This window comes from Mesoplodon bidens (genome assembly GCF_964165515.1).
Source record: "Mesoplodon bidens genome assembly, chromosome: 15".
In the NCBI taxonomy this organism is placed as follows: Eukaryota; Metazoa; Chordata; class Mammalia; order Artiodactyla; family Ziphiidae; genus Mesoplodon; species Mesoplodon bidens.
The window spans coordinates 83,665,100-83,677,534 of record NC_138171.1 but is presented as its reverse complement, the minus strand read 5'-3'; the positions used below and the strand labels follow the sequence as shown (position 1 = coordinate 83,677,534).

Here is a 12,435-nt window from a genome sequence, read left to right as displayed (position 1 = left end):
GGCCCTGAGGAGAGGGCAGGGCCATGCCCGGGGTGGGAAAGGGCCCCTAGTGAGTGACACGCTCCCCCAGTGGGGCGGAGCCAGTAGGTCTCTGCCCCGGCGAGGGAGGGGGTGGGCGGAGACGACGCAGGGAAGGGGAGGGTGTCCCGGGACCACTGACCAACCCCCGTCCCCACGTGCTCCTCCCTCCCCAGCGAGCGCTCGGCGACCTGCAGGCTGGGGAGGGCACGCGCGGCTCTGGGATGGTTTCGCCCCTCTCCTGGTGACGGCGGCGGCCTCGCGTCCTCGGCGGCCCGAGCGCGGAGCGGACGCCGCCGGCGTGGCTCGGAGCAGCCCGGGTTCGGGAGTGGGGCCCAGCCACGCGCGCATCTCCAGCTAGCTCAGCCGTCGAGCTCCGGCCGCCCTCGAAGGTGCGGGGACCCCTTCTCGGGCCAAGCCTGGGGCTCCGAGGGTTGGGAGCGCGGGGCCGGAGCCGGCACGCCGACTCCCCGACTCCCCGGGACGCGTGAACCACCCGCCGCCAGGTCCCGCCGGCTTCCCGCGCCTTGTCCACCCCGCCTTCTCCGCCCCACCCCCGCCCCCTCCCCGCTCCCGGGCCTTCCAGCAAGGGCTGGCTGTGCACGCCCTCAGGACCTCGGGGTCCCGGGGAGGGGCCGCTGCCACCAGCCGGTGGATTCCGAGATGGCTGCGGCACTAGGGCGGCGTCTTGGCCAGAGGGTGCCCGGCCCCAAGGAAGGCCGTCCGAACCTTTCCTGAGCCTGCTCCAAGTGGGCCCAGGGGACGCCCTGGCGGAGCACGGACCCCGCAGACCTTAGACTGTGGAGAAGGAGGCAGACGCCCTTGAACATGCCACACCAGTGAGCACGATAAGGCCTGGAGGTCTCTCACCCAGCCCAGGGCCTCCTGGGCTGCTTGGACGAAGGCAGGCAGGCTGGAAGGAGAGCCCCAAGTACAGGGACCTGGGGGAGGGCGGTGGGTGCGCACCTAGCCTGGGTCTTGGAAGCCAGAAGAAACCTCAGCTGGCTGCAGAGGAGGCAGGCAGGAGAGAAGCTGGGCAGAGATACGGGAAAGCATTGGGAAGACCATGTCAGACTGCAGACTTGAAGTTTTCACCCAGCAGACAAACTTACATCCAGTTTAGAAGTAGTCACTTGGAAGTGGGGAGTCTGGGGGTGGGAGGGGGATGTCGCGGTCGGGCAGAGAGACCAGAGAGATGCTCAGGTGACGGATGAGCAGGACCTGGTGGCTGGCTGCCAGGTTTCTCACCTGGGTGGGTGGCGATGATGATGTCCCCTGGAACAGGCCATGTGAGCAGAGCAGGCTTAGAGGCAGTAACACCACCTGGGACGTACTTGGGATCTCAGAGTCTGTTTTACATGTGTGTCTGGAGCCCCCGGTGAGGACTGGGCATAGAGGAGGGAGCTCCCTGGATGCTGGGAGCAGAGGGACGCTGGGGGCATCGTTTCCATTCTCCAATCGACACATCCTGGATCAGGCAGCTTCCCGTTACCTCTTCCCTTAACTTTCTCCCAGAGAAGTCTGAAATGGACTTTAGAGACCATCTTTTGGATTTTTTTTCCCTCCACTATGACTGAATAGCTGGTGTTGCTCCTGGACAGTATTCGGGGCCCATCCAGTTCTACCCAGTCTCCCACAGGCCCCTCGTTGAGGCCATGTATGTTCTTCCTTTGTTCCCCACTCACAGCCACCATATAAAAATACCTAAACCAAATTGTGTAATTCAGGTGGGGGAAATGAACCCAGATTTGACTAGTGGAGGGCATTTCTCCCCCGCAGCTCAAGCCGGATAATTTCCATAACTTCCCAAAGCCTTCATCTCTGACAAACATGTCAGAAGGTCCATTAAAATCCTGGTATGAGATCCGTAGAGACTGTAGACTCCACCAGACTGTGAATAGGCATGACCCTCCAGGCCCAGGTGTCCTGTATGGCATTTTCCTGCAAATTAGAAACACACACCCTCTCCAGGTAGATCCAGCCCCACGCCAGGGGACTCAGGTTGGCAAGCCAATTGCTAGCTGGGTTTTCTCCCTATAATGCCTTGTAACTGTTACGTATTTCCCACACAATGCCATGTAACAAACTGTCCCAAAACTCAGTGACTTAAAACGGCAGCCACTACTGCTCTTGAGTCCATGGGTCCTGCTGGGCAGTTCTGATCCGAGCTGGGCTCAGCGGACTCACCTGTGTGTCTATAGTCTTCTGTGGGTCAGCTGGGCAGCTTTGCTAGTCATGCAGGGCTCTTTCCATGTCTGGGGCCTTGGTTGGGACAGTTGAGATGGCTTCATGTGGTCTCTCATCCTCCAGCCAAATAGCCGGGACAGTTCATATGGTAAGGTCAGGGGCCTAAGAGAACAAGCAGAGACACAGAAGACCCCTGGAAGCCTAACCTCAGAAGTGTCACACCATCCCTTCCACCACAGTATATTGTCAAAGCAAGTGACAAGTCCAGCCCAGATTCTAGGAGAGGGGAAATAGGCTCCCCTCTTGATGAGAGATGCTGCAAAACTACATGGCAGAGGGTGTGGATTCAGGGTCAGGTAGAGAGTCAGGGCCATTGTTGCCATCAGTGTACCACGTACCTCCGTGACCAGGCACCCTGGTGCACATCCCAGCCTCCTTAAAATCCTCAGTGGCCCCGGTCCTCCCTGGACCCAGCACAGCTCTGATTACTCATCTTCATGTGTCCTGCAGGTGCCATGCTTTTCATTCTCTCTTACCTAGTCACCCATGAGTTACCTGACTTCTCTCCAGATACACTAAGTCCAGGGGCAGCAGTGGTCTGGGCCTGTGCCTGCGCCTGCCTAGCAACCAGTCTCCCTTCTGCTGGGGAAGGCTCCCTGTTTTTCCTTTGGGAAATTATCCCTCTACTGCTCCCAGGCCTTGGAGTGTTGCTGATTGGATTAAGGATGATCTTGTGACTCTGGTTGGGTGGCTCAGAGTCAATTCAAGACTCAAGTTTGAAGTGTTTGGAAAAGGAGGCTCCTTACTTCTGGATGAATTAATTGTTGGGTGTAAAGAGGGTGGAATCCTGGAAGGAGCTGCCAGGACTACCACGTGGCGGGCACCTGCCTGGGTGTAAAACCAATACAGAAGAAAAGGAGAGAAGACCACTCCATCCATCTCTTTGTCCCTGGATCCAACTGTGCCTGAAGCAGACATCCCAACTTTTCAGTTTCCAAGCCAACAAATTCTGCCACCACTTGTGAATTTTTTAAATTTCTTTTAATTTTTTGGCTTAGGCTGGTTTGAATGGGTTTCTGTCACTTGCAACATTAAGAGGGTTGACTAACACACTCATCAACAGATCGTTATAGATGTTCAGTCTTTTCACATTCTCAGTGCATTCTCTTCATTCATAAATGCAATCGCCAATACTATTTGACTGCCTACCATGTGCCAGGCACAATGCTGGGTGCAGATAATCTTATGGGTCAGCCTCTCTGAGTTTCGTTTCCCAGGGTTCTATTTCATGGTGATTCTACACCCAAGTCAGTACGAAACCCTATATGTGAGCCAGTGTGTGCGCCATACCCTCTGCCCCCATTCCTCACCAAATGACAGGGTGTGACAAGCAGGAATGTATTTCTCTCTCAATGATACTAATAAAATAGCATAGCCCAATTACACACCGCCTTTCCTAACAATCAGTTAATGTTTACTAGGTAGTGTGCTCCATGTTTTTACATATTTCATTTTACTTTCACAGTAACCCTCTGAGGTGGGTTTTGTTATCTCCTTTTTACAAATAAAAAGTCTAAAACTCAGGAAGGTTATGTGACTTGCTTGATGGAAAGTCAAGTCTGTCTAAATCCAAAGCCCATCCTCTTAGTGGAAATACCTTCTTTGTTTTGCTTAACATGGTTTTTAAAAACATCTATCAGCATTCCAGGGGCCACAGATTCTGGTGACTTCGACATAAAGAAAGCCTTTATCTCTTTTCTCACCCCCTTCTATTCCTCCCTGTGTTAATCTGCTTAGGCTACCATAACAAAATACCATAGACTAAGTGGCTTCAACAACAGGAATTTATTCCCTCACAGCCCTGGAGGCTGGAAGTCCAAGATCAATGTGTCAGCAGGTTGGGTTCCTCCTGAGGCTGCTCTCCTTGGCTTGCAAATGGCCACTTCTCACTGTGTCCTCACGTGGCCTTTTCTCTGCATCACTGGCGTCTCTTCTTGTAATGACACCAGTCCTATTGGATTAGAGCCCTATCCTTATGACATCATTTAACCTTAAATACCTCCTCAAAGACCCCATCTCCAAATGCAGTCACCTTCTGACTTCTGAGGTACTGGGGGCTAGGACTTCTGCATATGAATTTGGGGAGGGGGACACAATTCAGCTCATACCACCTTCTTACCAGGTGCCAAGGATATAATAGTGCTAGTGCCAAGGAGGCCTCAGACATCTCTGGATTCAGCTGATGTTCCAAAGAGAAAGGCTTCAATCAATCAGGATTTATTCACCTTCTCCCCCCTCTGTGCAAACTTCTATGTACCTGCCCTCATGTTCATCCCATGATGTTCAGGCATTGCTCTCAACTGCAATGCAGAGCTAATTTTTTGTCCCATATCCCCACCTTCCCAAGCTCCCAGGGGTCCCAACGCACCTGTGACCACAAGTCATTTTCCACTGGCTCTTTCCCCTTCACCAATAAACATCCTTCTTCCTGCAACCCTCAAAGAACAGTCTAGACCCCAGTGGCTCGTGCCCTCTCACTCCCTCCTTTAGACCAGATTTTTCAGAACTGTTGTCTACACTTGCCGCCTCTGCATCCTCACCATCCACTCACCTCTCAGCACGCAGCAGCCTGGCTTTGTCTCTGTCACTCCCCTGAACCTGCTATCACCCCGACAGGAAACCACAGGAAGCTCTAGTTGGCCTTATCTTCACTGACCTTTACTTAAGCAGCGCTGGGCACTGTTTGCCCTCCCTCTGCAAATTCTCACACACCCAGGCGTCAGCTAGTAGATGTCTACTCAATGACAACTGATTCATCAGCCTGATTTCCCACTGGCCCATCTGCTCCTAGCCTTTGCATACAGCAAGGTTCAGTAATTGCCTATTAAATCAAACAATAACATAAAGGTGAGGGCGACCAAGTTGCTCAAGAAAATGAATGGCTCCTTTCTATGAAACAGTTTGGCCACAGGTATCCAAAGCCCTAAGGCAAGGGTTGCAGACGGAATGCCCACAGAGGCTGGACAAGGAATGCAGACTTACGAAGCGGGTGGTGTAAGAAAACAACTACACAGGACCAAGGATGACAGGTAACTGACAAGGAGGGACAGGGAGAGACAATAGGGAGGGCTGGAGAGTGGATGCCCTGTCTGCGGGGGCCCCGCTGCACCCTCTAGTCAGTGGACCTCCATGTGAGAAGGCACACTTTGGGATGCCTGATCTTCAGGCTTTTGCAAAGGAAGCTAGAAATCTAGATTTCTATTTCAAATGTCCTAATGAAATGTTGGCAACCAATTCAAAACTTTAAGGAAGATGATCAATTATGAGCCAAAGAAAACATTTCTGTGAGCCAGATGGAGCCCAGCTGTGAGTCTGCAGCCCCTGAAATGAAACATTTCTGCCAGTTGACTCATTCAAACTACCCTGGGGTATAGTGGTGTACCCCCTAAAAAGGGATTTGATTCACTTTTAGATGTTAGCAAGGGAGCTGTGTTTGAAGCTAGTTGGCCGTTCTGGTTTCTGGATGGAAAGATGCTGATTACCTTATTTTGAAGATGCTCTTTGTTTCAGGAAATTCACCCAGATGATGGGCCATTTAGTCACAGGCAGGCAGGACCCACGCAGTGTTCTGAGGGGGAAACTGTGACGTCACCAGGAAACCAAGTGCTATGGCATAGACCATTGGCTTAAGGGTCTGTTGGTTGTGCAAATTAGCAAAATCTTTATCTTGATAGTGCCCTAAAAGGGAGGGAAAATATTTTCTCTTAAGAGATGTTAACTGGATTCCTGATGTCCCCAGCACTGAATAAAAGCACTGATTGTGTGTTCTTGGACCATGTGGGGTTAGTGGGGGGTTTCCGCAGAAGGAAATGGATGACCCCAATGTCCAACATCTAGGAGCTGGAAGGACTGGAGGAGAGTCCTCGAGGGAGGAGCTGGGAACTCCCCCACTAGCGGGAGGTAAGCTGGGCCCTGATGTGGGATTAGAGCATCAACCTGGAAGCACTGCCCTCCCCCTCTGAGCTTTAGGCAGACACCATCGTGTGACCTTATTTGTGTTGGCAGGACTTGTATGTGTTAGGAGGGAATTGATTCAGGAAACACAGATAGCTTGGGCAGAAGTAGTGGCTCTGAGTGTAAAAGCTGGACCGAGGTGTCAGGCCGCTACCAGAACAGATTTCCAGCACATGGCCACATCCTTCAGGGATTCCCCCAGAAGCTCCTTGAGGAGGGGAACCCCAGGAGAAAGACCAGACTTCCTGCTGGTTTGAGCCATTTCATCTGTTTTGCCATTTCTAAGGGTCTGTTATCAGCCATTGAATCTACTTCATGAGGAAGTTATCCTCAGGTCATCAGGGTCTTTAAGCAATCATTAATCCTGACTGGTGAAGGCATTTGCAAAAAGTTTTTCTCTTCAAATAATTTCATATTATCCATAAGTGTATATGTGCATGTGTGTATATATACACACATAGTCCTTCTGAGAAATCATAGACTCAGACACATAATGCGCAGAAATAAATCTCAGATCTAACCTCATACCCATTCAGAGATTTACATTTTCACAACAAACTTACATGCAAAAAGAAACAAGAAGAGAAAAAGGAATACGATTTCATGTCATTATATTACACAGCAAACTGAAATGTGTACAGAAGGTTTGGATGATGCTTACTTAGAACTGAAACTCTATCTCATAAGCTCAAGAAAAGAGTGAAAAGAAATTACAAATCTCTTAGGTATGACTATGTCATTATGAGCCAACAAGCCATGATTTTTTAGCAAAAAAAAGTAGCTCACAAAGCCTAGTCTGTGTGTACCAATAAAGATACACACATACTATATCCAAAATGGAGGGAGAGATGAAAAGAAGACAGCTTTTTCAAAGTATTTGGGTACTTCCAGTGTTTAACTTTCTACTGCTCTGATAAAAGATCGTTTTATGCATTTGTTTCTAAGAATGAAAAGTGGTCGTGTGCTCTGAATCTTTTTCACTTAGGAAAGAAAAAATGGAAGTGACAGGACCCCAGTCATTGCTAAAATACACAGGTATATGCTGTATGTAAATATTTACACAATTTGGCAACATCTCACTATACAAATCAATTTGTTTTGTGACAGTTGCCAATAAGTGGTCCCAAATATTGAGTAGTCTGATATTTTTACACTCATCAGTAGGTAGAAGTATTTGAAATACAAAATACTTGCAGTTTTCATAAGTTACATATTAGTTACCCCAAACCATCTGAGAATCCCAAAAATAAACTAGAAGATTTACGCCTGTATCAAGAATATAGAGCCATTTCTCATTTGCTCAAGAAATTCATCGCAAAATCTTGATTAGCCTTTCCTTACACTAAGCACCAAGTGATATTTCTGAAAAATGCTGTGTAAATGGATACTAATAATGCTGGTTCAGGAGCTGAATTACTGAGTGGAAGGGATCGCTGGTATAGGAGACATTTTTTTGTCAGTTTCTTTTCATGCTTTGTGGAAAACTCCATCCTGGGAAACAATCAGGCCCATTGTCCCCTAGCTGTAGAGCTTCTGCCTACTGAAAGGCTGGCAGCTGAGTTCTTGTGTTTCCCTGGGGCTCCCAAAGTTTCCACCCCTGCAGAATTCTTATCTTCACATCCTGAATTGTGATTCTGTCTTGCTTCTTGCGCCTTCCTTCTGGGATCATTTTCATTCTTCCTTAAGTACATTTTTTACTTTAGAATTTTTTCTGTAGTGAGGGTCTGTTGGTAGTAAATTCTTTCAGTTTTTTGCATCTGAAAATATCTTTGTAACTACCCACGTTCTTGAAAGACCGTTTTAGTGAATATACAGTTCTGGGTTGACAGTTATATTTTCTCATCAATTTGAAGATGTTATTCCACTGGTTTCTGACTTCCATTTTTTATATTGAGAAGTCAGCAGTAAGTCTAATAAGCATTCTGTTGTAAAAGGTAGGTGTATTCATTTACTAGGACTGCTGTAACAAACTACCACAAACTGGGTGCCTTAAAATAACAGAAGTGTACTCTCTCACAGTTTGGAAGACCAGAGGTCCAAACTCACGTCAGCAGCATTGCCTCCCTTCTAGCCTCTGGTCGTCATTAGGTTACCGGCAATCCTTGACATTCCCTGGCTTATAGATGCCCCACTCTATCCTCCACTATCATGTAGTGTTTTCCCTGCCTGTCAGTGTCTTCACATGATAGGGTGTGTGTGTGTGTGTGTGTGTGTCTGCATCTCTGTGTTCTCTTATAAGAACACCAGTCATTGCATTAGGACCCACCCTAATCCAATATGACCTCACCTTAACTAATTACATCTGCAAAGATCTTATTTCCAAATAATGTCACACTCTGTGGTTCCAGGTGGACACGAATTTGCAGTAGGGGAGGGAGCATTATTTGACCCAGTACAGTAGGTTATGTCTCCACCATAAATATATCAGATACACAGAAAAAATCTCTGTGCTTGATTTCAAAGCTTTCTCATTGCTCTTGACATTCTTCTGTGTCTAGAAAGGTATTTCTGGGCTTCCCTGGTGGCGCAGTGGTTGGGAGTCTGCCTGCCAATGCAGGGGACACGGGTTCGAGCCCTGGTCTGGGAGGATCCCACATGCCGCGGAGCGGCTAGGCCTGTGAGCCACAACTACTGAGCCTGTGCGTCTGGAGCCCATGCTCCACAACAAGAGAGGCCACGATAGTGAGAGGCCCACGCACCGTGATGAAGAGTGGCCCCCGCTTGCCACAACTAGAGAAAGCCCTCGCACAGAAACGAAGACTCAACACAGCCAAAATGAAGAAATAAATTAATAAACTCCTACCCCCAACATCTTCTTAAAAAAAAAATAGAAAGGTATTTCATTCTCTTTTATTTATTGTTTTTAATTTAAACATTTTTATACAGTGTTTAAAGTTTACTTTCCATATACAGTTATTACAAAATATTGACTATATTCCCCGTGTTGTTCAATAGATCCCTGAGCCTATCTTACACCCAATAGTTTGGATCTCCCACTCCCCTACCTCTATATTGTCCCTCACCTCCTCTCCCCACTGGTAACCACTAGTTTGTTCTCGATATCTGTGAGTCTGCTTCTTTTTATGTTATATTCACTAGTTTGTTGGGGTTTTTAGATTCCATATATAAGTGATATCATACAGTATTTGTCTTTATCTGTCTGGCTTTTTTTTTCCATGCCACACAGTTTGTGGGATCTTAGTTCCTCGACCAGGGATTGAACCTGGATGCTGGCAGTGAAAGTGCTGAGTCCTAACCACTGGACCACTAGGGAATTCCCCGTCTGACTTATTTCACTTAGCATAATGTTCTCCAAGTCCATCCATGTTGCTGCAAATGGCAAAATTTCATTCTTTTTTATGGCTGAGTAGTATTCCATTGTGTTTATATGACACATTTTCTTTGTTCATTCATCTGTTGATGGACACTTAGGTTGCTTCCGTATCTTGGCAATTGTAAATAATGCTTCTGTAAACACTGAGGTGCATGTATCTTTTTGAATTAGTGGGGGGTTTTTTGTTTTGTTTTGTTTTGTTTTTCTGATATATACCCAGGAGTGGAATTGCTGGGTCATATGGTAGTTCTATTTTTAGTTTTTTGAGAAACCTCCATACTGTTTTCCACAGTGGCTGCACCAATTTACATACTCACAGTGTTAGAGGGTTCCTGTTTCTCCCCTTCCTCTCCAACATTTGTTATTTGTGTTTTGTTTGATGATAGCCATTCTGATATGTGTGAGGTGATATCTAACTGTGGTTTTAATTTGTATTTCCCTGATGATTAACAATGTTGAACATCTTTTCATGTGACTGTTGGCCATCTGCATTTCCTCTTTGGGAAAATGTCTGTTCAGTTCTTCTGCCCATTTTTAAATTGGGTTGCTTGTTTTGTTTGTATGTTTGTTTTTTAAGATTTTTTTGATGTGGACCATTTTTAAAGTCTTTATTGAATTTGTTACAGTATTGCTTCTATTTCACATTTTTTGGGTTTTCTGGCCATGAGACATGTGGGATCTTAGCTCCCTGACCAGGAATCAAACCCACCCTCCCTGCCTTAGAAGGCAACGTCTTAACCACTGGACCACCAGGGAAGTTCCTGGTTGCTTGTTTTTTTGATGTTGAGTTGTATGAGCTGTTTATGTATGTTGGATATTAATCCCTTATCAGTCATATCATTTGCAAATATTTTCTCCCATTCAGTAGGTTTTTTTGTTTTGTTTTGTCAATGGTTTCCTTTGCTGTGGAAAAGATTTTAAGTTTAATTAGGTCCCACTTGCTTATTTTTTATTTTATTTCCTTTACTTTTGGAGATGGATCTGGAAAAATATTGCTGTGATTTATGTCGAAGAATGTTCTGCCTACGTTTTCCTCTAGGAGTTTTATAGTATCCAGTCTTACATTTAGGTCTTTAATACATTTTGAGTTTAGTTTTGTATATGGTGTTAGAGAATGTTCTAATTTAATTCTTTCACATGTAGCTGTCCACTTTTCCCAGAACTACTTACTGAAGAGATGGTCTTTTCTCCATTGTATATTCTTGCCTCCTTTGTTGTAGATTAATTGGCCATAAGTGGTGGGTTTATTTCTGGGCTCTCTATCCTGTTCCGTTTATCTATTTTTCTATTTTTGTGCTACTACCATACTGTTTTGATTACTGTAACTTTGTAGTATAGTGTGAAGCCAGCACAGCATCACTTTGCTTCATTCTATGGGTTAAGGTGAGTCACAGGCCCAGCCCAGACTCTGGGTGGGAGAGACTACACATGCACATGCATACCAGGTGGCATGGCTCATGGGGGTTACCACACATGGACATCATCCTTGGCAGGCTATTGTGAAGGAAAGAGGTGGAGAGCTTCTTTCTCTAACCCTTCCCCAGATTTTGCTCCTTCAATGCAACCTCAGAGCAAAATGTCTAGAACCCCAATTACAGACTCCAGTGGTCCAGCTGTTCCAGGCCCTCAACCTAGACCTTCCAACATGATGAACAAGGCTGTTCCAGTACCAGCCAAATCCCACTCACTCTTCACACACAGGGAGTCCCCTCATGGGCTCACAGGATTGTCTGGAGCTGGGCTTCCATTGCTTCCCCTCCAGACTTCCCAGACAAGTCTATATTTGCTGACACTGCGATTCAGACACTGTTCAAATCCTCCCCCATCTTGCCCCATAATCAGCAAGACTCTGCAACTCCAAATCTCCCCTGGGAATTGGGGAATCATTGTGGGGAGGCCCCCCTACTCAATACCACATGTGCTCTGAGCTTCAGCTCTAGAGTTTGGACTTATAGGTGACTTCCCCCCCTTATTTTTACCTTTTTATATTTTCAAATTTCCTATAATGAGCATGGACTCCCTTTTACTACAAAAAGGATACTAAAAAACATTTAAGAAGGGAATTCCCTGGGGGTCCACTGGTTGGGACTGCCGGGGGCACGGGTTTGGTCCCTGGTCAGGGAACTAGGATCTCACAAGCCTTGTGACACGGACAAAAAAAAGGAAAAGAAAACAAGTTTAAGAAGTACCATGGAAAGATGATGTTCAGAAAGAGTTAATGATGTGGAAGAATGGTTCTAATTTTTAATTATTCAAAAACAAGGTGCAATTTTACATTTTACTATATATACATATATATATAGTACATTTTAAAAAATAAATTTATTTATTTTATTTATTTATTTTTGGCTGTGTTGGGTCTTTGTTGCTGCACGCGGGCTTTCTCTAGTTGTGTCAAGTGGGGGCTGCTCTTCGTTGCGGTGGGCTTCTCATTGTGCTGGCTTCTCTTGTTGCGGAGCACGGGCTCTAGGCCCATGGGCTTCAGTAGTTGCGGCACGCAGGCTCAGTAGTTGTGGCACGCGGGCTCAGTAGTTGTGGCGCACATGCCCAGTTGCTCCACGGCATGTGGGATCTTCCCGGACCAGAGCTCAAACCTGTGTCCCCTGCATTGGCAGGCAGATTCTTAGCCACTGCACCACCAGGGAAGCCCCTAGTACATATTTTTTAAATGACAGGACAAAATACACGTTGGCAGGCTACTTTCCATGAAGTGAATGAAGCTTAAGCTCCAGGGCCCCTCACTTGCACAGGCTACTTTGAAGACCCTGGGAGGGGCTCTAACTATGCATTCCCAGGGTCATGCGTTTTTGCAAATTTTGCGAAAGTGAGATATTTGAACCACAATTGGTTAAGATCACTGACTCCACTCTACCCGCCCCCGC

The 12,435-nt window shown here is 46.8% G+C and overlaps 1 protein-coding gene across 5 annotated transcripts in view; it reads left to right on the top strand.

Annotated features, from left to right (window-relative positions):
• Positions 1–266, top strand: part of GRID2IP (Grid2 interacting protein) — a gene marked incomplete at both ends in the record, with an annotated part of 32,836 nt that extends 32,570 nt beyond the window's left edge. For all 5 annotated transcript variants that reach the window (XM_081256214.1, XM_081256213.1, XM_081256217.1 and 2 more), the window contains one exon: positions 195–266. In XM_081256214.1, the coding sequence (XP_081112340.1) occupies positions 195–266 (72 nt within the window). The remainder of the gene's footprint in view (positions 1–194) is intronic.
• Positions 267–12,435: the final 12,169 nt, after the last annotated feature.